Source organism: Pristiophorus japonicus, chromosome 10 (genome assembly GCF_044704955.1).
Source record: "Pristiophorus japonicus isolate sPriJap1 chromosome 10, sPriJap1.hap1, whole genome shotgun sequence".
Lineage (NCBI taxonomy): Eukaryota > Metazoa > Chordata > Chondrichthyes > Pristiophoridae > Pristiophorus > Pristiophorus japonicus.
The window spans coordinates 199,304,285-199,330,899 of NC_091986.1; the positions used below are offsets into that span (position 1 = coordinate 199,304,285).

Consider the following 26,615-nt stretch of genomic DNA (forward strand, 5'->3'; position numbering starts at 1 on the left):
CCATTATCAGACCCAGCGATCTTGGAGCAGAATTAGGCCAACACTATCCCAACTCATGATGCATGAAGCACTCCCAATTGAGAGGGCCATGGAATCGACAAAGAAGCCATCTCTCATTGCCAGTGAAAAGGATACTTGTGATCAAAGCTGTACCACAGTCTGAAGAGCCATGCACTTTCCTGCTTTGTCGTGCTGGTCCTTTCAGGATGTGCAACATCCTAGAGGGAGGGAACACAAAAACACAATTTCACCGAGTTTAAATGCCAATATATTACAGTGATTATAGTTCATCGACAACAACTGATTGGGGAGACTAGAACTAGGGGGCATAATCTTAGAATAAGGGGCCGCCCATTTAAAACTGAGATGAGGAGGAATTTCTTCTCTCATAGGGTTGTAAATCTGTGGAATTCGCTGCCTCAGAGAGCTGTGGAAGCTGGGACATTGAATACATTTAAGACTGAGATAGACAGTATCTTAACCGATAAGGGAATAAGGGGTTATGGGGAGCGGGCAGGGAAGAGGACCAGAGTCCATGATCGGATCATCCATGATCGTATTAAATGGCGGAGCAGGCTCGAGGGACCGTATGGCCTACTCCTATTTCTTATGTTCTTATGTAACACATTCATATGGTTTATTTAAGCATAGAAAAATATCCCTGGTACTTCACAGAGGTGCAATCTATTATGTATGTGACCGTCACCTGTGTGTAAGACTTGCCACTAGAGGGCACACCTGTGTACCCTGGAGCAAGCAGGTATAAAAGGCAGTCCACCACGCTGCTGCCTCACTTTGGAGTTATATTAAAAGAGACCAAGTCACAATGGTTTGCGTTTACAACACAGTCTCATGGAGTTATTCTGAACTTAACACAATCGAACAAGATTGGACGGCGAACCAAAGATATTAGGAAGGGAATCAAGAGCGTGGTATCTTGGCGGCTGAAGATATGGCTGCCATACGGTGGGGCGAAACAACAACCACCTGTATTTATATAGCGCCTTTAACAGTGAAACATCCCAAGGTGTTTCACAGGAGTATTACGAGATTAAAAAAATTGACACCGAGCCACATAAGTAGAAATTAGCGCAGGTGACCAAAAGCTTAGTCAAAGTGGTATGTTTTAAGGAGCGTCTTGAAGGAAGAAAGAGAGCTAGAGAGGCGGAGAGGTTTAGGCAGGGAGTTCCAGAGTTTGGATCTAGGGTGTCCAGGGAAGGGGTGATGCACAAGAGGCCAGAGTCTGAGCAATGGAGAGTAATGGGGAGAATTGTAGGGCTAGAGGAGGTTACAGAGATGGGGAGGGGAGAGGCCATTAAGTGATTTAAACACAGGTGAGGATTTTGAAGTGGAGATGTTGGTGAACCGGAATTCCCATGTAGGTCAGCAAAAGCGGGGTGATGGGCGTGGGAAGTGTTGGGGGCTAGGATGTGGGCAGAGAGTTTTGGATGAGCTGACGAACACACAGCAAAAAGAATGGGAGGCTGTCCAGGAGAGCACTGGAATAAATGAGTCTGGAGGGGACATGGTCATGGATAAGAGTTTCAGCAGCAGATGGCCTGTGCCAGGTAATGTTGTGGAGGTGGTGTTTGTGATGGCGAGGACACGAGTTCGGAAACTCAGCTCGGGGTCGAACCGGATGCTGAGAATGTGAACAGTTTGATTCAGCCAAAGAGGGGAATAGAATCAGCGGCAAGGGTACGGAATTTGTGGTGGGGATGAAAAAAAATGGCTCCAATTTTCCCAATGTTTAACTGAGGAAATTGCAACTGATGCAAGACTGGATGCTGGACAAGGAGTCTGACAATGGAGATAATAAAGCAGTTGAGAAAGGTGGTGGAGAGATAGAGCTGGGTGTTGTAAGTGTAGCAGTGGAAGCTGACCCCATGTCTTTGGATGCTGTCGCCAAGGAACAGCATGTAGATGAGGAAGGGGAGATTGCCAAGTGGAAATGCTTGGGGGACTTCAGAGGTAATGGTATGGGGTGGGAAGAAAAGCAATCTATGATTTGACAGATAACAGTAGACCCAAATGAGGGCAGTCCCACTGAGCTGGGTAACAGAGGAGAAGCATTTCAGGAGGATAGCGTGGTCAAGTGTGTCAAAGGTCGCAGCTAGGTCGAGAAGGGTTGTGAACCTGCGGAATTCTTTACCCCAAAGGGCAGTGGATGCTCAGTCGATGAATATATTCAAGACCGAGATCCATAGATTTTGGGGCACTAAGGGAATCAAGGGATATGGGGATAGGGCGGGAAAGTGGAGTTCATGTACAAGTTCAGCCATGACGGAGCAGGCTCGAGGGGCCTTATGGCCGACACCTGCTGCTATTTCTTATGTTCTCAAGGACGAGGAGGGATAGTGTACCGTGGTCACCGTCACAGAGAATGTCATTTGAGACTTTGATTAGGGCCGTTTTAATGCTGTGCCAGGGGGGTGGAAACCCAATTATAATTTGAAACATGAAGTTGCAGGAAATGTGGGCCTGGAATTGGGAGATGACAACATGTCCTTTGGAGAGGAAAAGGAAGTTGGAGATGATGTGGTAGTTTGCAAGGACAGAGGGGTCAAGATTGTTTTTTTGAGGAGGTGACAATGATGGCAGATTTGAAAGGGAGGGGATATTACCCAAGGAAGACCAGAAGCTTTACTCAGCAGAAACCTCAATTCTACTTTTTCTAAGTGAGATGGATATCCTCCCACTCCAAATCATTTTGCTGTATTTTTAAATAAACCCCCCCAAGCTGCACCTAACTTTAGAAATTAGGAGCAGGTACATCCTGTTCTCCCCAAGCCACATCTGGGATGCATACTCTGGGATCACACAGCATCCTGAATTGGAAATATATCGCCGTTCCTTCATCGTCGCTGGGTCAAAATCCTGGAACTCACTCCCCAACACCACACGGACTGCAGCGGTTCAAGATGGCAGCTCACCACCACCTTCTCAAGAGCAATTAGGGATGGGCAATAAATGCCAGCCTTGCCAACAGCACCCACATCCCGTGAATGAATAATAAAAATGTTCATTTAATTTAGTTTAAGAGTTTTAACTTTGCAACACATTGTAGCTGTAAATGTAACAAAAATACATTTGAACAGCTAATTAAATGGTGCTCAACTAGGACGGGAATTTGACTTACTCAACAGGTCTTTAAGTCACAGCTAAAGAATGGAATGCCTTCGTATTACTGCCAATTGTTTAGGACCATCTCAAGGATATATCTGTAACATTCACAGCATCAGAGAGCTAGAATTTTATACCAGCTTCAATATGTATTATTAAAATAGACTTTCCTCTGAAGCCATGACTGAAGGAAGAGAAGAAAGAATTTCCAATCCTAAATAAATTATGGAAGTGACATAAGCTGAAGCAGAAATGCCTTGTAGTCTGTTTTCCCAGAGGAATGGTAGAACTGTTCATATAGCCTGAGATAGACTAAAGCGAGATTTAACTTGGATTGTGACTAACTTCCTGTTCCCCTTAACGTTTCCTTCCGCTTAAAACTATGGTGCAAAGGAGAGAGAACAGCTGCTGATCATTGTGTTCGAGTTGACAATGTGAAACAGCCTGGGCTAATGTTCTTAGTCCCAAGTGATGGAGAGCTGGCAGCGCGAATCCTGGGTTTTAAAGCTATTTGATCTGCTAAATAGCACGTTTCAACCTTTCATTAGAGGCAGTGAAGGAATTTGATGCTGTGCTTGAAACTAGAGGATAAGGACACCCAAATCCCCCCTTGCTGTAGGCGAGTGAAGCATCTCCTTTCATTTCAATTTCTTATTGAGAAAATAAATAACTTTTGTGCATCGAAGTCTGCGCACAACCCACCCGCTACTTGAGGGGGCAAGGAAGGAGACAACTGCCTCTGTGAACACTGTGTGATTGGCATCTGTTAATCACAAAAGGGCGGCAATAGATTGCTCTCCTTCCAGATAAAGAGTATGCATGTTTGTATGTCAACTGTGGCTCAGTGGGTAGCACTCTCACCTCCAAGTCAGAAGGTTGTGGGGGTTCAAGTCCCACTCCAGGGACTTGAGCACAAAAATCTAGACTGACACTCCAGTGCAGTGCCGAGAGAGTGTTGCGCTGTCGGAAGAGCCGTCTTTCATAAGAACATAAGAAATAGGAGCAGGCATAGGCCATTTGGCCCCCCGAGCCTGCTCTGCCATTTAATAAGATCATGGCTGATCTAATCACGGACTCAGCTCCACTTCCCTGCCCGCTCCCCATAACACTTTATTCCCATATCGCTCAAAAATCTGTCTATTTCCGCCTTAAATATATTCTATGACCCAGCCTCCACAGTTCTCTGGGGCAGAGAATTCCATAGATTTACAACCTTCAGAGAAGAAATTCCTCCTCATCTCAGTTTTAAATGGGCAGCCCCTTATTCTGAGACTATGCCCTCTAGTTTTAGTTTTCCCTATGAGTGGAAAGATCGTCTCTGCATCCACCTTGTCGAGCCCCCTCATTATTTTATATATTTCAATAAGATCACCTCTCATTCTTCTGAACTCCAATGAGTATAGGCACAACCTACTAAACCTATCTTCATAAGTCAACCCCCATATCTCCGGAATCAACCTAGTGAACCTTCTCTGAACAGCCTCCAATGCAAGTATATCCTTCCTTAAATATGGAGACCAAAACTGTACGCAGTACTCTAGGTGTGGCCTCACCAATACCCTGTACAGTTGTAGCAGGACATCTCTGCTTTTAGACTCTATCCCCCTTGCAATAAAGGCATTTGCCTTCCTGATTACTTGCTGTACCTGCATACTAACTTTCTGTGTTTCATGCATAAGGACCCCCAAGTCCCTCTGTATTGCAGCACTTTGCAATTTTTTTCCATTTAAATTAATTTGCTTTTATATTATTACTGCCAAAGTGGATAACCTCACATTTTCCCACATTAAACTCCATCTGCAAAATATTTGCCCACTCACTTAGCCTGTCTATATCCCTTTGCAGATTTTTGGTGTCCTCCTCACAATTTGCTTTCCCACCCATCTTTGTATCATCAGCAAACATGGCTACATTACACTCGGTCCCTTCATCCAAGTCATTAATATAAATTGTAAATAGTTGAGGCCCCAGCACTGATCCCTGCGGCACCCTACTAGTTACTGTTTGCCAAACGGAAAATTACCCATTTATCCCAACTCTCTGTTTTCTGTTAGTTAGCCAATCCTCTATCCATGCTAATATATTACCCCCAACCCCGTGAGCTCTTATCTTATGCAGTAACCTTTTATGTAGCACCTTATCGAATGCCTTCTGGACATCTAAATACGTCACATCCACTGGTTCCCCTGATCCACCCTGCTCATTACATCCTCAAAGAACTCCAGTAAATTTGTCAAACATGATTTTCCTTTCATAAAACCATGTTGACTCTGCTTGATTGAATTATGCTTTTCCAAATGTCCCGCTACTGCTTCCTTAATAACGGACTCCAGCAATTTCCCAACTGTTAGGCTAACTGGTCTATAGTTTCCTGCTTTCCGTTTGCCTCCTTTTTTAAATAGGGGCGTTACATTTGATGAGACGTTAAACCGAGGCCCCGTCTGCTCTCTCAGATGGATGTAAAAGACCCCATGGCACTATTTTGAAGAAGAGCAGGGGAGTTATTTATCCTGGCCAATATTTATCCCTCAATCAACATATCAAAAAAAAAACAGGTTATCTGGTCATTATCACATTGCTGTTTGTGGGAGCTTGCTTGTGCACAAATTGGCTGCTGCATTTCCCACATTACAACAGTGACTACATGCAAAAGTACTTCATTGGCTGTATTGCACTTTGAGACGTCCGGTGGTCGTGAAAGGCGCTATATAAATGCAAGTCTTTCATTTTTTTTCTTTTTATGTGGATGTGTATATTTATCACACATGCATATAACCCAAGAACTGGGTTGAAGTTATAATCTCACTGTAAATCCAGCAATTAATTCAAAGAAGATAGATGATAGAGAAGGATACAGATGATAAAGGCGAGTCTTGAACCAGGGGGGGTCACAGTCTCAGCATAAGTGGCCGGCCATTTAGGATTGAGATGAGGAGAAATTTCTTCACTCAGAGGGTGGTGAGTCTTTGGAATTCTCTACCCCAGAGGTGGAGGCTCAGTCGGTGAGTATATTTAAGGCAAGAAAACACTAGATTTTTGAATATTAAAGAAATCAAGGGATATGAGGATAGTGCAGGGAAGTGGAGTTGAAGGCGAAGATCAGCTATGAACTTATTGAATGGCGGAGCAAGCTCGAGGGGCAAAATGGCCTACTCCTGCTCCTAATTCTTATTTTCTTATGACTTTTGGAGCCCTCATACCTCCTCCGTGCTGAAAGACCCACCAGTTTCTCTCCCCTTGGCTGCGCCGTACCTGACCTGGCAATGCCAGACGCTGACACCGGGGAGGGAGGGTAGGAAGAAGGGAAGGATCAATCTTGCACTCCTTTTGTGCCTTTCTCATTCTCAGGACATCCCCAAAGGACCCACATACAATGAATTAGTCGGGATGTGTAGTCAACTGGTTTGTGAGCAGCAAGGTCCCACAAATTAGATCAATCACCAGTTAATCAGGGGTGACAGTTGAGTGGTGCTCCTTTCCAGCACAGAAATACCTCACCTCAACATGCACGAAAAGGAATTACAAAAAAAATAAATGCTGTTGTTGCACCATCCGAAGAGAGACTACACTGTGATTCCAGAGATATGAGGTAGTCACTTTAACAACTAGCGTTATTTATAGCTATTTGTCCCTCAGTGCCTCCGCACCACCACCACAGATACAGTGATAATCAGTGCATCGGAAAGAAATTCCAATTAACTGCGTCAATAATATGAGGTGAAACTCAGTGCTTGCCACATACAGGAGGTTCAATGTGCCTGGCCTCGATACCGACGTGAACATGAAATCTAGCCCATTGCCAGGTCGTGGTGAACTCCGATGGGGTGAGGGGAATATTGGCCAGTTTCACTCTGACATGCCCAGATGGGAAGAGAAACCAGAAGGAAATTGCCACATAACGAACTTGAAAAACCACAAGCTTTACACTGACTTTTGGTTTTCTAGACTCTAGATCTGCCTCCACTAGATCACATCTGTCGCCACATTCAAAAGCCACCTCTAAACCGATCACACAGGAGCAGGAGCCCCTCCAGCCAGTCTCGCTATTTGATTAGATTATAGGATTGCATAGGGTAGAGCACAGAAACAGGCCGTTCGATCCAACCAGTCCATGCCGGCATTTATTCTCCATTCGAGTCTCCTCCCGTCTTTCCTCATCTAAATCTATCAGCGTAACATTCTATTCCCTTCTCCCTCATATGCTTGTCTAGCCTCCTCGGTTCATTTGTACCTTAAACTCCCTTTATCCTCCTTTTCTCCGAATCCCCAGGTGCCTTTCCCGAACAAAAAAACCTCTCCATCTCAGTCCTGGAAAATTTCAATTGACCCAGCATTTTGTAGGGAGAGAGTTCCAAATATCTATTATGCTTTGTGTGAAAAAATGATTCCTGATTTCCCTTCGAAGTGGCCTGGCTCTAATTTTATCATATCCTCTTGTTCTGGATTCCCCCCGTCAGAGGAAATTGTTTTTCTGTATCAACTCTATCAAATCCCTTGATAATTTTAAACACCTCGAATAGATCACCCCTCAACCTTCTAACTGAGACTTTAGTCAGCTCCTCTAATCCTCCTACATTGTAGTCCCTTTTTGTAAAACATCTTCGGACATTCTGCCACATTAAAGACGAGCTGTAAAATTCAAGTCATGGTTCTTCTTTTGATTTTGCTTGAGCAATGAATTCAGGGTTGCTCCGATGACTAAATGCAGCACCAATGGGATTAAGCTGGAGACGGTTGTAATGCATCTAGTTAGTTCTGCCCTCCCGAGCATCCCTGATTATAATCGCTCAACCATTGGTGGCCGTGCCTTCTGTTGCCTAGGCCCCAAGGTCTGGAACTCCCTGCCTAAACCTTCCTGCCTCTCTTTCCTCCCTCAAGACGCTCCTTAAAACCTACCTCTTTGACCAAGCTTTTGGTCACCTGCGCGAATTTCTACTTATGCGGCTCGGTGGTAAATTTTTATTGCATAATACTCCTGTGAGGCACCTTGGGACGTTTCACTACGTTAAAAGCGCTATATAAATAAAAGTTGTTGTTATTGTTCCGGTTGGAGAAAGTGACAGTAAAATCAATGGTGGAACGGGGAACAAGGTAACATTAGGATGCTGACTCCAGGCTTAACCGAGCCATCAGAGGAACCCTCCTCCTCCACCCCAACATTGGCAGCAGTGCCTTCAGCCGCATAGGCCCCAGCTATTAAGTTTGGGTCTACACTAGATATGCTGTTGGATTCAGCATCACCGGCTACCGCTGTAAGCCTGTCTGGCATTCCCTGTGAATTGTTTGCAAAAACCAAATGGTTGACAAATATCCTTTAGGGAAGGAAACCTGCCGCCCTTACCTGGGCTGGCCGATATGCGACTCCAATCCTACACCGATGAGGTTGACTCTTAACTGCCCCAGCAAGCCTCTGGGTGGTAAGGGAAACTTGGGATGGGCAATAAATGCCAGCACTGCCAGTGGCGCCTATATCTTAAGAATGAATTAAAAGAAAACAAAAATGTAACAGCTGTCGGTCCAAACGTTGCCACCAGCCACTGGGGAACGACAGCCAATGATCTGCTTGCCATCATACTTTGACGCACCATCTTGGAGCCTAACCCAGTGGGCCTCAGAAAAACACTGCTGGAGATTGTGCCTTTGGACAAAATAATTAGTGAGCCAACAATGCTCTTAAGGCACGCCAGCTGAATCTTGGATTCAAATCCAACTCAAACTGAATCATTATGCTCTTGATTCCCTCATTGCAGTATTTCATAGAAAAGTATTCAGTTAAAAAAAAATGTCCACACGCTGCGCTCTATCACGCACAGTGGGAACCACCGTGACTTGCAACACCAGATTAAAAATTGACGAAAAAGCAGCTTACAATAAAATCTATTGTGTTACAATCTAGTTCTTTCTAAACCACAGCCATAAAAAAAAGTTAAACCTTACCCATCAGAGTGTTTCTTACAAAAACAAAACACTGCGGATGATGGAACCGGAGTATTTCTTGTGTTCTTATCAATAATGAAACTGACAGACTTTTGGGCACAAAGGGAATCAAGTAATCATAGAAAAATTATGACAAATTGGAGGCCATTCGGCCCATCGTGTTCGTGCTGGTCGAAAAAGAGTTAGCCTGCCTAATCCCACTTTCCAGCACGTAGCCCTGTAGGTTATGGCTCTTTAAGTGCACATCCAAGTACTTTTTATATATGTGATGAGGGTTTCTGCCTCTACCACCCTTTCAGGCAGTGAGTTCCAGACCCCCACCACCCTCTGCGTGAAGAAATGTCTCCTCATCTCATCATTACCAACTACTTTAAATCTATGCCCCCTGGTTATTGATCCCTCTATTAAGGGAAATAAGTCCTTGCTATCCATTCTATCCAGGCCTCTCATAATTTTATACACTTCAATTAAATCTCCCCTCAGCTTCCTCGGTTCCAAGGAAAACAACCCCAGCCTATCCAATCTTTCCTCATAGCTAAAGTTCTCCAGTAATATGGGGATTGAGTGAGAAAGGGGAGTCGAGGTAGAAGATCAGCCATGATCTTAAGGCTCGAAGAGTCATATGGCCAACTCCTCCTATTTTCTGGTGTTCTCTTAGTGCAGTGCTGCAGAACGTTGAGATTTGAAAGAAAATGGAGCATTCGTAAAAACATCAACGGAGCCACAGTAAATATAAAGCAAACCTATTCCGCATTTCAGATCCTTCACCGCCGGTTAAAAGGAAATTCTACGCAAGTAACGCATCAGGCCACTCCTAAATTAGAGCCCTCGCAACCCCGGAACCAGGATTTAGTTATTGTTCCCCGATTACTTACACCTTGAATCACTTGGAAACTGTCATTGTTGGGAGCCGGATCCTGATCCGGATCAACTCCGACTCTGAAAAAGAGAAAAAGAGAGAGAAGGAAAAAAGAAAGAGAAGTCAGACAAACAGTAAATCGAACTAAAGGCTAGTCTGCATTATCTCCATCTCTCTATCAGAACTGAAAGATACAATCTCCATTTTGGATTGTTCCTACAAAGACCCACAGCTACAGCTTTTAGTAAGGCAAGCCATCGAACCTCTCTTTTAGAAGACGTGACAATGTGATGGGTAAAGCGGGAATCACACTATATCGGCGATCAGATCTGGTGTCACACCTGGAAATTTAAAACCCCAATTTTAATTTAAAAAATTCAAGAAAAACGCATTGTGAAACATTTTGTACCAGAGCCGATTCAGCGTGAGCTGCAGAATGAACATCTCCTGTAGCTCGCAGAGATTTTTGAAGTAAGCGATTCCCAATCTTCAATACTCCAGTTGTCCTGTGGAATACAAACACTGCCCCAGACATTTTTTTAAAAATTCGTTTCTGCGATGTGGGTGTTGCTGGCAAAGCCAGCATTTATTGCCCATCCCTAATTGCCCTTGAGAAGGTGGTGGTGAGCCGCCTTCTTGAACTGCTGCAGTCCGTGCGGTGAAAGAACTCCCAAGGTTCTGTTAGGGAGTTTCAGGATTTTGACCCAGTGACGATGAATAAGTGGTGATATATTTCCAAACTAGGATGATGTGTAACTTGGAGCGGAACTTGGAGGTGATGGGGTGCCTGTTGCCCTTGCCCCTCTAGTTGGTAGAGGTCGCGGGTTTGGGAGGTCCTGTGAAGAAGCCTTGGTGAATTGCTGCAGTGCATCTTGTAGATGGTACACACTGTGGCTACGGTGCGCCGGTGGTGGAGGGAATGAATGTTTATGGTGGTGGATGGGGCGCCGATCAAACGGACTGCTTTGTCAGGGATGGTGTCGAGCTTCTTGAGTGTTGTTGGAGCTGCACTCATTCAGGCAAGTGGACAGTATTCCATCACACTCCTGACTTGTGACTTGTAGATGGTGGAAACGCTTTGGGGAGTCAGGAGGAGAGACACTTGCTGCAGAATACCCAGCCTCTGACCTGCTCTGGTTGACACAGTATTTATGTGGCTGGTCCAGTTAAGTTTTTGGTCAATGATGACCCCCAGGATGGTGATGGTGGGGGGTTCGGCGATGGTAATGCTGTTGAATGTCAAGGGGAAGTGCGTAAACTCTCTTGTTGGAGAATGTTATTTAGGAAGACAAAGGAGAAGTTAATTTACTCCAACGCTGAGTAGGCCAAAAGGATCAAGTAGTGGCTGGGACTTTTCTTTTGAAGCCCTCTCAGGTGTGTGTGTGGTGTGAGTGAGTGAGTGAGGGAGTGAGGGAGTGTGTGAGTGTGTGGTGTGAGTGAGTGAGTGAGTGAGGGAGTGAGTGAACTTGCTGAGGTCAGACAGCAAGTTCAGTGCCAAGTATAAGGTTAACCCGAGTAGAGACTGTGGCATGTGGGATCTTTTAATCAGACTCAGACATGTAAAGCAAAGCACAGGTGAATTTTAGTGACATAAGCACATGCAGCCCCATGCCTATACGCCCCCAATTCCCTGCTGGCTGGGAGAGGCAGTCCCTCTACTCCCTGCGGCCCTTTGAACATACGTGATGCATTAGCACAGCCCTGTAATTTTCCTGTAACCAGGATAAGACTGCAGAGGGAAGAAGATATAGAGGGGCCAAAATTGCGCGCCCCCCCCCCCGCCCCCCCCAAAAGTCGGTGCACCTACCATTTGTATGGGGCGGAGAACAAAGCGATTGTCAGCACTTTTTTTTGTCTTTCAGGCCGGTGTTATGGGGCGGAGGAAGTGGTGTTGCAACGGGGCGGAGGTCGGGAGCGGTCATTAACGCTGTGCTGATACATCACAATGTCCCTCCCCTTCAGTTAAAGGGGACTCTACATTTAGTCTAGTTTAGCCCACCAGGGAGGGTTTCGGTCGGGCCCGTGGCGCACAGCCATTAGCAGCTTCCCGCCGGGGAAAGCGGTCGGGAGCGCCGACCAGCGGCCGATCTGTTCCCGCGGGGCAATTTCCTGCGCTGGGCGGAAAGGGGTCACCGCTGGTTGGTGAGGGGTCGCCGCGTGCCCGACGGGGCAGCAACACGGGTGGTGCGGGTGACGTGCACCACAGGTAAAACCTGGTCGGGCAATTTCACAAATGTCGGTGACTCCGCGCCCACTGGGCGGAGAATCCTTACCGACCCGTGGTTGGCTCTTTGAGGGCTGATCCGACTGAAACATAAGATTCTGAGGGGGTTTGACAAGGTAGATGCTGAGAGGATGTTTCCCCTCGTGGGGGAATCTAGAACTAGGGGGCATAGTTTCAGATGGTCACCCATTTAAGATGGAGATGAGGAGGAATTTCTTCTCACAGAGGGCCATGAATCTTTGGAATTTTCTACCTCAAAGAGCTGTGGGGGCTGGGTCATTGAATACATTCACGTCGGAGATAGACAGATATTTGAACTACCAGGGGAATCAAGGGTGATGGGCAACAAGCAGGAAAGTGGAGTTGAGGCCAAGATCAGGTCAGCTCGGATCTTACTGAATGGCGGAGCAGGCTCGAGGGGCCGAGTGGCCTACTCCTGCTCCTATTTCTTAACAATATGTCACTTGTCACTTTAGAGCATTACAAATTGCTCGAAGTTTTTATACTGTTGATATAGGTGTAAAGCATGTTGAAACGCAGCTAGTAAAAGGCCAACACCAGCATAGTGTGTCGTGGTTCAGTGCGTGCACTGCACAGTGCACTTCATGCAGCTTCTAGCATAGCAGCTCTTTGCCAATCGACCTCTCGCACATGCACTCGGATCCCCCAAGAAGCCTTTAGACAACAGCGGAACCTGACCCACAGAGTTAGCTTCTCCACTGACGCAATGCAATTAAAACAAAAACAAAATGAATCTCATTAAATGCCAATTGTGCCGCACTGAATTGAGTGCTCACTTAAGTCAAGGATTGATTTGCATTTGAAGAATAATAAAAACTCATAACCAGTGCAGGATTTCATTGTGATCACTGCCCCTTATCCTCGAGCTGTGTCGAGGTGCTCATGAAGCTGAACAAGTCAGGACATGCTTGGTTTCATCAAAATACTGGTGCAGTATTACAGAGAGCACCTAATGCAAGCTGATGGGCAACACAAGCTTCCCTTCTGGGTCAAGCTATCAAATTGAAATGAGCTGGGAACAATCCACTGGAACAAAGCCAGTGTGGCTGCTTTTCTGCTATAATGACACAATTACACTGAGCCACACCCACACTCCAAGCTGAGGCCCGCTTTAACTCTTTAGTTAAAACACTAGTTAGGCCACAGCTAGAATACTGTGTACAGTTCTGGTCACTACATTACAGCAAAGATATGACTGCATGAGGGGGAAGATTTATGAGAATTTTGCCAGGTCTGGGGAATTTTAGCTGTGGAAAGGACAAACGATTGGATAGGCTGGGGTTGTTTTCTTTGAAACAGGGAAGGCTGAGGGGAGACTTAAATCGAGGTATATTTGTTTGTTTTGTCTTATAACACTCCTGTGAAATGCCTTGGGGCATTTTACGACGTTAAAGGCGCTATATAAATGCAAGTTGTTGTTGTCGTCTCAACGCCGAGAGCGGGCAGAAATCAAGCGCAGGCAGCGGAAGGAGCGTGCAGCAAACCAGTCCCACCCATCCTTTCCCTCAACGACTATCTGTCCCACCTGTGACAGGGACTGTGGTTCTCGAATTGGAGAATGTGGTTCAGCCACCTAAGGACTCATTTTAACAGTGCAAGCAAGTCTTCCATTTTAAGAGTGGAAGCATGTTTCTATAGGGATCAAAGGATATGGAGAGAAAGCAGGAAAGGGGTACACTGAGGTGGATGATCAGCCATGATCTTATTGAATGGCGGTGCAGGCTCGAAGGGCCGTATGGCTTACTCCTGTACCTATTTTCTATGTTTCTATGTTTCCTCAATTCCGAGGGACTGCCTATGATGATGATGTTGTCGTTGTGCATACATTTATGAGGAGCCAAGCTAGAGTGGATAGGAAGGACCTATTTCCATTAGCAGAGAGGTCAATAACTAGGAGGGCAAAATTTAAAGTAATTGGAGGGGAGATTTTTTAATTTATTTTATTATTCGTTCCGGGATGTGGGTGTCGCTGGCAAGGCCAGCATTTATTGCCCATCCCTAATTGCCCTTAAGAAGACGGTGGTGAGCCGCCCTCTTGAACCGCAGGAGAACTTGAGAGGAACCTTTTTCACCCAGAGGGTGGCAGGGGTCTGGAACTTACTCCTGAAAGGGTGGTAGAGACAGAAACTCTCAGAGCGTTTAAAAAATACTTGGATGTGCACTTGAAGTGCAGGGCTACGGACCAAGAGCTGGAAAGTGGGATTAGGCTGGATAGATCTTTTGCGGCCGGCACAGACACAATGGGTCGAATGTCCTCCTTCTACGCCGTAAATGTCTATGATTATCGACGGTTATTTTCATTCCTTAAGCTGCTTTTCTTTGGTGCGAAGGAATGTTGGTGCCGGGGAGTGGATCATTTTCCATTTCAGGCAGCCATTTGTTAACATAAGAAGAACATAAGAATTAGGAACAGGATTAGGCCATCTAGCCCCTCGAGCCTGCTCCGCCACTCAACAAGATCATGGCTGATCTGGCCGTGGACTCAGCTCCACTTACCCGCCCGCTCCCCGTAACCCTTAATTCCATTATTGGTTAAAAATCTATCTATCTGTGACTTGAATACATTCAATGAGCTAGCCTCAACTGCTTCCTTGGGCAGAGAACTCCAGATTCACAACCCTCTGGGAGAAGAAATTCCTTCTCAACTCGGTTTTAAATTGGCTCCCCCGTATTTTGAGGCTGTGCCCCCTAGTTCTAGTCTCCCCGACCAGTGGAGACAACCTCTCTGCCTCTATCTTGTCTATCCCTTTCATTATTTTAAATGTTTCTATAAGATCACCCCTCATCCTTCTGAACTCCAACGAGTAAAGACCCAGTCTACTCAATCTATCATCATAAGGTAACCCCCTCATCTCCGGAATTAAATGCCCCCCCCCCCCCCCCTCAGGAACAGAGGGGTTGGATGCAGAACAAAGCTGCCTCCTGCTCTGGCCCGGCCTCAGAAGAGCTCCCCTACTCCACCAACAGCGGAGTTTTGGCCAAGCCAGTCAAGCCTTGGGCTGACCTGGAGGGATGCTGCCAAATGAAATGCTGTTGGTCGACGTCAGTTGAGAACTTCACTGAGAACGCACAATGTCACTCCGCCAAGGACTTTTGCAGACAGAGGAGAATGCTATCCCAGCAATCTAGGGTGGGTTTGAACCCAGATTCCTCGGGTTAAAGTTCAGTAGCTACCCCCACTGTGCCTCCTCATCCTCTCGCACGTTTATATTGTAGAACCACTTCAAGCAGTGGATCTGTAATTTTGCCTCAGGGTTTTGGCAGTGTGGAATCCACCACATTCACACTGCAGGATCAATCCTACCAAAGCCAGAGTTGGTAATGCGACTGAAGAGACGTGTGCAGTTGTTTCAAGTTCTCAATCAGCCACCTTGTTACTCAATAGGATATATGGCACAGAAACAGGCCATTCAGACCAACCAGTCCATGTCCATTTATGCTCCATTAAAGCCTCCTCCAGTCTTTCCTCATCTAAGTCGATCGGTATAAGCCTCTATTCCCTTCTCCCTCATATGCTAGTCTAGCCTCCACTTAAATCTGGCCATTTTTTTGCCTAATGGTTTGGGAAGGTTTGCACAGGACAGAAAGTCTGAATCCAGGATGGGAGCACCATCATCACAGGGTTCAAGGCAGCCACTCCCTCAGCACCAACTCTTCTCCGGGCAACAGGCGTGGTGCCCTCATTGTTTCAACACCGTCTCGAAGGACAAGGGGAGCAGGTGCATGGGAAACACCATCACCTCCAAATCACATGCCGTCCCGACTTGGAGATATATCGCCGTTCCTTCATCGTGGCTGGGTCAAAATCTTGGAATTCCCTAGCTAACAACACTGTGGGAGTACCTTCACCACATGGGACATAAGAACGTAAGAAATAGGAGCAGGAGTAGGCCATACGGCCCCTTGAGCCTGCTCCACCATTTAATATGATCATGGCTGATCCAATCATGGACTCAGGTCCACTTCCCTGCCTGCTCTCCATAACCCCTTATCGGTTAAGAAACTGTCTATCTCGGTCTTAAATTTATTCAATGTCCCAGCTTCCACAGCTCTGAGGCAGAGAATTCCAGATTTACAACCCTCTGAGAAGAAATTCCTTCTCATCTTAGTTTTAAATGGACTGCAGCGGTTCAAGAAGGTGGCCCACCACCATCTTCTTGAGAGAAACTAGGGATGGACAATAAATGCTGGCCTTGCCAGCGATGCCCATGTCCTGAGAATGAATCTTAAAAAAATGCTGGACCGCATGGGGCAGAAACACCCCCTGCCTCCACTTTCAATGACAATGTTTGTAGTGTCAGCTACGGCGCAGTGAGTCGCACCCTCGCCTCGGAGTCAGAAGCTTGTGGGCCCCACTTCAGAGCACAAAAATTAAGGTTGACTCAGTGTATTACTGAGGGAGTGCCGCACTGTCGGAGGTGCTTTCCTTCAGATGAGACGTTAAACCGAGGCCCCGCCTGCTCTCTCAGGCGGATGTAAAAGATCCCATGGCACTATTTAGAAGAAGAGCAAGGGGAGTTATCCTCGGTGTCCTGGCCAATATTTATCCCTCAATCAACATAACAAAAACAGATGATCTGGTCATTATCACATCGCTGCTTGAGGGAGCTTGCTGCGCGCAAATTGGCTGCCACGTTTCCTACATCATCATCATAGGCGGTCCCTCGAATGAGGATGACTTGCTTCCATGAGTTCACAGATGTTTCAATGAAGGACCCGATGTTCCAGTCCTGAACTCCAATTGAGGGGGTGGAAGATGCCTGTGCGTGGATTTTTTAACGTGTGGTGACCGTTGCACATCAGCTCGACAGAGCTAGACCATTATCCAGTGGAAAGGGTTAACGAGGACGACTGGAGGGTTAACCAGGACTCTGTTGCATGCACCAAGTGCGCACACATATCGCACGTTTCCTACATTACAACAGTGACTACATTCCAAAAGTAATACATTGGCTGTCAAGTGCTTTGGGACATCCGGTGGGTGTGAAAGGCTCAAAATGCCAATCCTTCCATTGACAAGTCTCAAGACTGTCAGCCAGCGGTGCTGCCTCATTTATTCTTCTGTTCTGCAGCCGACAGGAGCCTGGTGACATAAATGGGTGAGAGAAACTGCCAGTCGCTCCACTTTGTACAATGGTTCTCCAATAACAAGAACAAAAACTCATTCATTCTACTCCATTTCCAAGGCTCTTGGATGGCTCGGTGGGATTCAGCTAGAACGATCACGATGGTTGCATGTTTGATGCCCAGTCTGTGCCAAATGTATCTAAACCAGCTTGATGATGGAGAGCTGCAAATGACCCGAGTGATCAAGCTAAGGTTGGGCGCATGCTGCGGATTTATTGGATCGTGCGCATGTGGGGGTCGGGTACGAACTGATCAGGCTTTGCACTGAGGCCCCCAACTCCATAGAATCATAGACATTTATGGCACAGGAGGCGGCCATTCGGCTCATCGTCGCCACTCCCAGCCATTAGTCTCCCAAATGTAGTCTCTCTGGGCCAACACGTGTAGAATGGCCAGTTGGGGGAGGTATCAAAGAGTGCGTGAACACGATTCATCACCTGCAGCACAAGAGAATTCGGGGGGAGGGGGAGGGGGACGGGAGGGCAGAAGAGAACATGCACAAATGGAACGGTTCAGAATTGAAAGCAGCAGCTGCCATGTACTTGCACTGACGGACAGGGTTCCCCTCGCAGGTTTTTAGACCTCGTTTATTGGGTGAAGCACAGTTTTTTTAAATCAAGCTCGTTTTGCTTCCTCAGTAAAGCAGACAACAGCGAACTGAGGGTGATGTTGATGGGCGGGCCACATTGTCCGCATGCCCGACACAAGACTCCCAAAGCAAGCGCTCTACTCGCAACTCCTACACGGCAAGCGAGCCCCAGGTGGGCAGAGGAAACGTTTCAAGGACACCCTCAAAGCCTCCTTGATAAAAATGCAACGTCCCCACCGACACCTGGGAGAGTCCCTGGGCCAAAGACCGCCCTAAGTGGAGGAAGTGCATCCGGGAGGGCACTGAGCACCTTGAGTCTCGTCGCCGAGAGCATGCAGAAAACAAGCGCAGACAGCGGAAGGAGCATGTGGCAAACCTGTCCCACCCACCCTTTCCTTCAACCACTGTCTGTCCCACCTGTGACAGAGACTGTAATTCCCGTATTGGACTGTACAGCCACCTGAAAACTCACTTTTAGAGTGGAAGCAAGTCTTGCTCGATTCCGAGGGATTGCCTTTGATGATGATGAGGATGAACAGATGATAGAACGGAATTTCTGTGGCACTCATATACCTGATAGATTGGAATATTTCTCCCTTCATTGCACAGCAAGTTTATTTCTCTGGAGCACCATTTCCTGTGTTTGAGTGTTGCGATAGAAGCAGTCACGAGGCTGGGGGGGTGGGGGGGGGGGGGGCCGGTGAAGGAAGGCAGCAAGGCCAGAAAGAAGCAAGGGCTTGTACTGATTTGTCACACAATGTGGATTCTCGCCCCCTGATGAGCTCCTCATCGCAGTTTCCTTTGGGAAGAAACAATCCAATACGTCAATCCACAGGCCTCACCTTTCGAAGCTCGAAGCCACTCACAAGAAAAACAAAGACAAAGAGACACAGCGTGTTGACAGACGGGACAAAGAATGCGTGGCAGCCGTGGAAAATACTCTGCACTAGTTGAGGGAGAATGACGAGGAGTTTACTCGCATTAGGATTAAATCCATTTCATACACAGGCCTGGAAAAGTACAGAAATCAGGAGGATATTTTATATCTCTCCTTTTTAAAAAAAAAAAAATGCATTCCGGAAGAGCAAGAAGGACAAGAAGAAGCCCAAATCTGGATTAGAGGAGATTGGAGGATTAGCTGGAATTGGAAAAAGGAACGGTGTTAATCAAGCAGGCGGACTGAAGCCAGCTTTGTGCGTCACCTGAAGTAGCTCCAGCGGTCATCAGCCGGGTCCTCTGCAGACGGCACGGGGTCACCAACTCTGAGGGGGGGGTACGGCACAAGAATGGAAGGTCAGAATTACCTCAGCACAATTCTGCAACCACCTCCCTACCTCACAGCCCCTAGCAACCGGCCTGGAACAGCTGTAGACACGACTGAGTAATAAACTCTTAATCATAGCAATTTACAGCACGAAAGGAGGCCATTTCGGCCCATCGTGTCCGCACCGGCCAACAAAGAGCTATCCAGCCTAATCCCACTTTCCAGCTCTGGGTCCGTAGCCCTGTAGCTTACGGCACTTCAAGTGCCCATCCACATACTTTTTAAATGTGGCAACGGTTTCTGCCTCTACCACCCTTTCAGGTAGTGAGTTCCTTCACCTCTGGGTGAAGAAATTTCCCCTCAAATCTCCTCCAAACTGCCTACCAATTACTTTAAATCTATGCCCCCTGGTTGTTGGCCCCTCTGCTAAGGGAAATAGGTCTGTCCTATCCACTCTATCTTGGCCCCTCATAATTTTATACACCTCAGTAAGGTCTCCCCTCAGCCTCCTCTGTTCCAAAGAAAATAAATCCAGCCTTAAGAGGGATCTTGACTAGCCACCCATATTACTGAACAGAAAAAAAAAAACCACTGGAAAAAGATTACAATTGTTTTGAGTTTTCATCTACATCCATTTGTTTCTGCTTTCCTTTTGTCCCGCCCCCAAATTTAAAATAAATTAAAAAAATCATTCTCACTTTTATAGAAAAAATTAGCTCTCCCACACCGAGACAACAGGCAGTCGCCTCAGCCCCACCCCAGGCTTCTGTCAAGGCCTCTCTGGGACAGCGAGGTGGGTGGGAGGGAGGGGGTCGGTGGTCTCGAGGAAGTGCACAGTAGAAAAGGTATTGGGGCAGATTTTGTGGTCGGCGGTGTACCTGTGGAGTATGCCGTGGTCATCTGAAGGGAATGTGCACTGACCTGATGGGGACCCGCCTTTGCGAGCCTGCTTTGACGTTGCGTACTAGAGGGCAGCGTAACGGCCCATGGATTCCAGGGGTGCAGCGCGAGCGGACACGTGCCTGGGATCACGTTGGCCTGGTCCTCCAGTCAGTACACCGCAGGGACTCAACACTCCTGCCTGGCCTCCCACGTTCTACCCAACGTAAACTTGAGGTCATCCACAATTCGGCTGCCTGTGTCCTCATTCGCACCAAGTCCCGCTCACCCATCACTCCTGTGCTCGTGAACTTACGCGTGCGGCAAACCAGTCCCACCCACCCTTTCCTTCAACGACTGTCTGTCCCACCTGTGACAGAGACTGTAATTCCCGTATTGGACTGTTCAGCCACCTGAGAACTCACTTTTAAGAGCGGAAGCAAGTCTTCCTCGATTTTGATGGGACTGCCTATGATGATAATGATGGCATTGGTTCCCGGTTAAGCAACGCCTCAACTTCAAAAATTATTATCCTGGTTTACAAATCCCTCCATAGCCTCGCCCCTCTCCATCTCTGTAATCTCCTCCAGCCTCACAACCGCAACCCCTCCGACCCCCTCGCGATGTCTGCGCTCCTCTAATTCTGCCCTCTTGAGCATCTCTGATTATAATCGCTCAACCATTGGTGGCCGTGCCTTCTGCTGCCGAGGCCCCAAGCCCTGGAACTCCCTGCCTAAACTTCTCCGCCTCTCTACCTCTCTTTCCTCCTTCAAGACGCTCTTTAAAACCTACCTTTGGCCAAGCTTTTGGTCATCTGCCATAATTTCTTCTTATATGGCTTGGTGTCAAATTTTTGTCTTATAACACTCCCGTGAAGTGCCTTGGGAAGTTTTACTACTTTAAAGGCGCTATATAAATACAAGTTGTTGTTGTTCAAAGTGTCGATCTCCAATACTGGCAACGTTCTTACTTGCATTTCACCCAATGTCATATTTTTACAGAATTATCTGCATTTTCAGAATAATTATAAGGACTTGGATAATAAATAGTTCCAAAATGACTCAGACTTTCTCTCACACAGAGGCAAGATTTTTTCTTTTCATGAATTGAACTATATTACAAGAAATTGTACTGTATTTTTTCCCAAGATATTAAATTATTTAACTGCCTGTCGAAAATGAAATCTTTTGTTGATTAAATTCAAAAAATACACTCCTGAAAGCATTTTAGCAAATGCTGAACCGCCCTGGCTGGATGCAAACTCTAATTTCTTTTCACCATTGACGCGGCTTAACCAGCAAACGAACGGAGAGGTGGTCCCTTCCACAGTGACACAGGCTCCTGCGCCCGCTTTCACTGACCGCAACATTTCCGGCCGTAATTGGCCACAAGCCCAACTCTACGCCAGCCACGAGCATTTCCCCACCAGTGTGGATGATCGGTCACGTAACGCGACAGTTCGCAGGTTCGGGAGTTATCGCATGGAAGTCCTGAACTTGGGTCAATTCCAAAAGCGGTATGACGGCGCACTCTGAGTTTGGCGCCGTATCCTAGAAGTTTACAGCACGGAAGGAGGCCATTTTGGCCCATCGTGTCCACACCGGCCAACAAAGAGCTATCCAGCCTAACCCCACTTTCCCGCTCTTGGTCCGTAGCCTGTCGGTTACGGCACTTCAAGTGCACATCCAAGTACTTTTTAAATATGTGGTGAGGGTTCCTGCCTCTACCACCCTTTCAGGCAGCGAGTTCCAGACCCCCACCACCCTCTGGGTGAAAAAGGTTCTCCCTCAACTCCCCTCTAAACCTCCGACCGATTACTTTAAGTCGATTCCCCCTGGTTGTTGACCTCTCTGCTAAGTGGTCATATCCACTGCAAAATCTGAATCATACAACGTAGGAGGCCATTCGGCCCAACGGCCCAACGTACCTATGCTGGCTCTCTGAAAGATCCAATTAGTCACACTCCCCTGCTCTTTTCCCATAGCCCTGCAGATTTTTTATTTTTAAGTATATGTTATACTATATTTCACTATGTATAAAAAATAAATTGAAAACAATTTCTTGTTGCTCAAGTTGAGAAATGTTACAGCTGGACAATGGAACATCTTGTGTACCCAGCATCATCGTCAAACACTCCTGGGTCAGGTATAACAAGGCGAGATACAGAGTTGCCCCAACAGTGTGCCTCACCCCAAGCTCAGAGGGGCATCTCAACAGTGGTGTGACATTTTTCAATTTCACCTCAGCCGCATCTTCCGGCCTCTCCGACTGAACCTGCCAATTTAGTACCAACTGTGCTGTGGGCCCAAGCTGATTGGAACCTGGATTGAGATTGCAAAAACTCATCGCATAGGAAACTTCACACCGCCAACAGAGGGGAAATGTCAGCCTGGTGAGCCTTGGTCCCATTGGTGAATGGCTCGTGTGTGAACCCCAGGGGCCCTCAGCCACCCACTGATGCAGTGACATAAAACCTCTGGTCCCAGTCACTGGCCAATCATCCCCACTTCCCAAAAAAAACACCCGTAGTCTAAATGGTGCATTATGGAGAGCAGTAAAGATGATAAGACGTCGGATTCAACTCCCATCAGAGCAAACAGTTAAACATGAACGGGTACATTTGGGGGTGACTCCCATGTAAATCCACTTAATCCGGACACCAGGAAGGTGTGGGGGGATAAAAAGTCTGTCTTCCCAGTGGCTGGGCGTGGTGAATCCTTGCATTGAGGGAGTCACTGACGACACACAACCTGGTGACCCATCAGTCAGGAACGACCCCCCTCCCCCTGCAGTGATGCTGGCATTCCACTAAAGCCGGTATAAAAACAATTGTGGTCTTCTTACAATGAGCGGTATGGGGAAGGTATTTAAAGAACTCCCTCAAACAAGTTAAAAGTTAACCGTAATTACATAAGGGGAGAAATTCGGTGGTTTAGCACCGCCATTAGTGCCAGAGAGGGGCGCTAAGGGTCTGTGAAACACCAACCGCCTGAGCACCGCACTGTGACAGCCTGCTGAGAACTTCACTGATAGTTTAGTAGCGGTGCCATCATTTAGCGCTGTGCTCTTTGCGACGCATATCTGAAATTGACTCCTTTCTCCTACCATAGCGAGATAGATAGATTTCTAGAAACAAAAGGCAACAAGGGAATGGGGAAAAAGTGGGAATATGGGGCTCAATTTTCCCCAGTATTTGTGCCGGTTTTTTTCAGCAGGCTGCTCTTTTTGGCCTAAGTTGAAAAACTACAGTTTTCACAATCAATTTGCACCAGTATAACTCAGTTAGGTACGATTTTTTTAGGTCAGTTTTTTTTCAGCCAAAGGGGGCGTAACTAGCCACCTACGCCAATTCTGAGAGTTACTCCAGTTGTGCTTAGGCCAGCGTACGTGGCCTCTGCAGAAAAACCTTCCGGAGAGCTAAGGAAACCGGCGCAGGTAAGGAAATTGGCACAGCAGATGCCCGGACACAACTTACCTCCAACCTCGCCCGAAGGCTGCCCGATCCCATTCTTGGTCCCGGTTCACAGACAGAGACAGAGACAGAGACAGAGACCGAGAATGGGAGCGGATCGGGAGAATGGGGACCGAGAATGGGAGCGGACCAGGCCCTTCGGGCAGGAGGCAAGGTGGTGCTGTGTTTTTCAATTCTTTTAATGTGTTGGGAGCTGGCTGTATGCTTCACTTTGCAGCCTCAGCTCGCATGGTGTCCCTGGTTACCATGGCAGCCAATCTTTTTGGCGCAGATCAAGGCTCCAAAGGTCGGGTTACGCCTCGCCAAAATGAAACTTAGAATATTTTTTTTCGCGTATTTAGGCCCCCAAAAATTGGGCACAACTCTTCAAAAAAATGCTTTGGGGAAAATTGAGCCCATGGTGTTGAGGTAGAGGATCAGCCATGATCAAATTGAATGTTGGTGCAGACTCGAAGGGCCTACTACTGCTCCTATTTTCTATGTTTCTATGAAGCAGACGGTGTAGAGAGGATCCCGGGCGATATCACAGGGAATGAAGAATTAATGTTGGGAGTTAAATTTTTAACCATTACTTACCTCTCTTACCTGTGGAAAACTGTTTGGAGCCTCTCTTCCATTTTTTTTCTGCAGGTGTCACATGGTCGACCTCACCTCCTCTCGGTGCTAGGGAGCCGGTATCCCAGCGCCTCAACGTGAGAAACATAGAAAATAGGTGCAGGAGTAGGCCATTCGGCCCTTCTAGCCTGCACCGCCATTCAATGAGTTCATGGCTGAACATGCAACTTCCTGCTTTCTTGCCATACCCCTTGATCCCTCTAGTAGTAAGGACTTCATCTAACTCCTTTTTGAATATATTTAGTGAATTGGCCTCAACAACTTTCTGTGGTAGAGAATTCCACAGGTTCGCCACTCTCTGGGTGAAGAAGTTTCTCCTCATCTCGGTCCTAAATAGCTTACTCCTTATCCTTAGACTGTGACCCCTGGTTCTGGACTTCCCCAACATTGGGAACATTCTTCCTGCATCTAACCTGTCTAAACCCATCAGAATTTTAAACGTTTCTATGAGATGCCCTCTCATTCTTCTGAACTCCAGTGAATACAAGCCCAGTTGATCCAGTCTTTTTTGATAGGTCAGTCCCGCCATCCCGGGAATCAGTCTGGTGAACCTTCGCTGCACTCCCTCAATAGCAAGAATGTCCTTCCTCAAGTTAGGAGACCAAAACTGTACACAATACTCCAGGTGTGGCCTCACCAAGGCCCTGTACAACTGTAGCAACACCTCCCTGCCCCTGTACTCAAATCCCCTCGCTATGAAGGCCAACATGCCATTTGCTTTCTTAACCGCCTGCTGTACCTGCATGCCAACCTTCAATGACTGATGTACCATGACACCCAGGTCTCGTTGCACCTCCCCTTTTCCTAATTGCACCTCCCCTTTTCCTAATAGCACTGCTGCCCTGCGATGGGCCTTTAGCATCCAAGAGGTATGTGCAACATCTCCTCTTGGGGGACGATACAACTGAATATCCCACTTTGAGGCAGTAGACATCGCCTGGCACTAAAGGTAGTGCCCCGGTGCCCACTCCGCCTCAGAGCGGGCGATACCGAATTTCTAGCCCATAGAGTCTACAGCACATGAACAGGCCATTCGTCCCCACTGGTCTGTGCTGGGGTTTATGCTCCACGAGCCTCTCCCACTCCTCTTCATCTCACACTATCAGCATAACCTTCTACTCTCTTCTCCCTCGAGTATTATTCCAGCTTCTCCTTAAATGCATCTTTGCTATTCGCCTCAACCACTCCCTGTGGTAGCGAGTTCCTCATTCTAACCACTCACTGGGTGAAGAAGTTTCTCCTGAATTCCTGACTGGATTTATTAGTGACTATGATATATAATGGTTATAAAAATGTTTTATTTTTTTAAATGGGGTGCCGATAAGCGAATTCCTGTTGAAGTATCAACCAGTGCATTTGTTAAATGAATGTTATGGAACTCCTACTTAGCAGGAGAAGGACCTGACAACCTGCAAATTCACCCGCCCCGTGTAAACCCACTTAATCCGGACACCATGAAAGAGCTGGGGGAAAAAAGCGTCTTCCCAGTGGCTGGGCGTGGTGAATCCTTGCATTGAGGTTGTCACGAGCAACACACAACCTGGTGACCTGTCCGTCAGCAACACCCCTCCCCCCAATCCCCACAGTGCAAAAATAGGTTTTTCAAATGCACACACACGCACAGAAAACAAAATTACTAGGGATCATCTAACACGTACTCAAAAAGAGGATTAGCGCATTCAAAATTAATTCTTAAGTGACTTTTAAAACACAAGAAGAGTAATGTGTATACAGCGATGCTCGCTTTTTTTCCCCGGGGAAACTTTTGGAGGTGCACCGGTGGTCACTGAAACTTATTGCAGGAATGAAATAGTTTCATTTTCCGTGAATCAGCGCGAGAAGCCGACCATGAAGCTCCACAAATGGTTAACAATGGCTGAAGACATGCACAATAAGAAACCTTAACTGAACGCAAGATTGTGCGCCGATACCTCAGGACTTTGCTTCTATTCACTGGAGTCGGAGGCACAGGGGACAAGCTGGTGTTTGTGAAATGGTACATTACCCCCCCCCACCACCACTTGAAATAAACCTTTCAAGATCCAGGTCTCAAAGTATTCCTGACGGCTTATCTTGCTGATTCTGAGAATCTCTGGTTTTGTTCATCCAGATAAGGGATGGGGGTGATGGGAACAGAGAGTCAGTAACCAGAGTTCAACAACAACTTGAATTTATATAGCGCCTTTAAAAGTAGTGAAAATCCCAAGACGCTTCACAGGAGTATTGTGAGATAAAAAATTTGACACCGAGCCGCATAAGGAGAAATTAGGGCAGGTGACCAAAAGCTTGGTTGAAGAGGTAGGTTTTAAGGAGCGTCTTGAAGGAGGAAAGAGAGGTAGAGAGGCGGAGAGGTTTAGGGAGGGAGTTCCAGAGCTTGGGGCCTCGGCAACAAAAGGCACGGCCACCAATGGTTGAGCGATTATAATCAGGGATGCTCAAGAGGGTAGATTTGGAGAAGCGCAGACATCTCGGGGGTTGTAGGGCTGGAGGAGATTACAGAGATAG

At 47.0% G+C, this 26,615-nt stretch overlaps 1 protein-coding gene across 2 annotated transcripts in view; it reads right to left on the reverse strand.

The window, feature by feature from the left end:
- slc9a7 (solute carrier family 9 member 7) overlaps positions 1 to 26,615 on the reverse strand; it is a 195,250-nt gene that overhangs the window by 17,652 nt on the left and 150,983 nt on the right. Inside the window, exons 13-15 of one of the 2 annotated variants that reach the window (XM_070892483.1) lie at positions 19,083 to 19,142; positions 9,936 to 9,999; positions 136 to 218 (exon numbers count right to left, since the gene is read on the reverse strand). In XM_070892483.1, coding sequence (XP_070748584.1) covers positions 136 to 218; positions 9,936 to 9,999; positions 19,083 to 19,142 — 207 coding nt within the window. The remainder of the gene's footprint in view (positions 1 to 135; positions 219 to 9,935; positions 10,000 to 19,082; positions 19,143 to 26,615) is intronic. The other variant, XM_070892484.1, reaches the window with a different exon arrangement.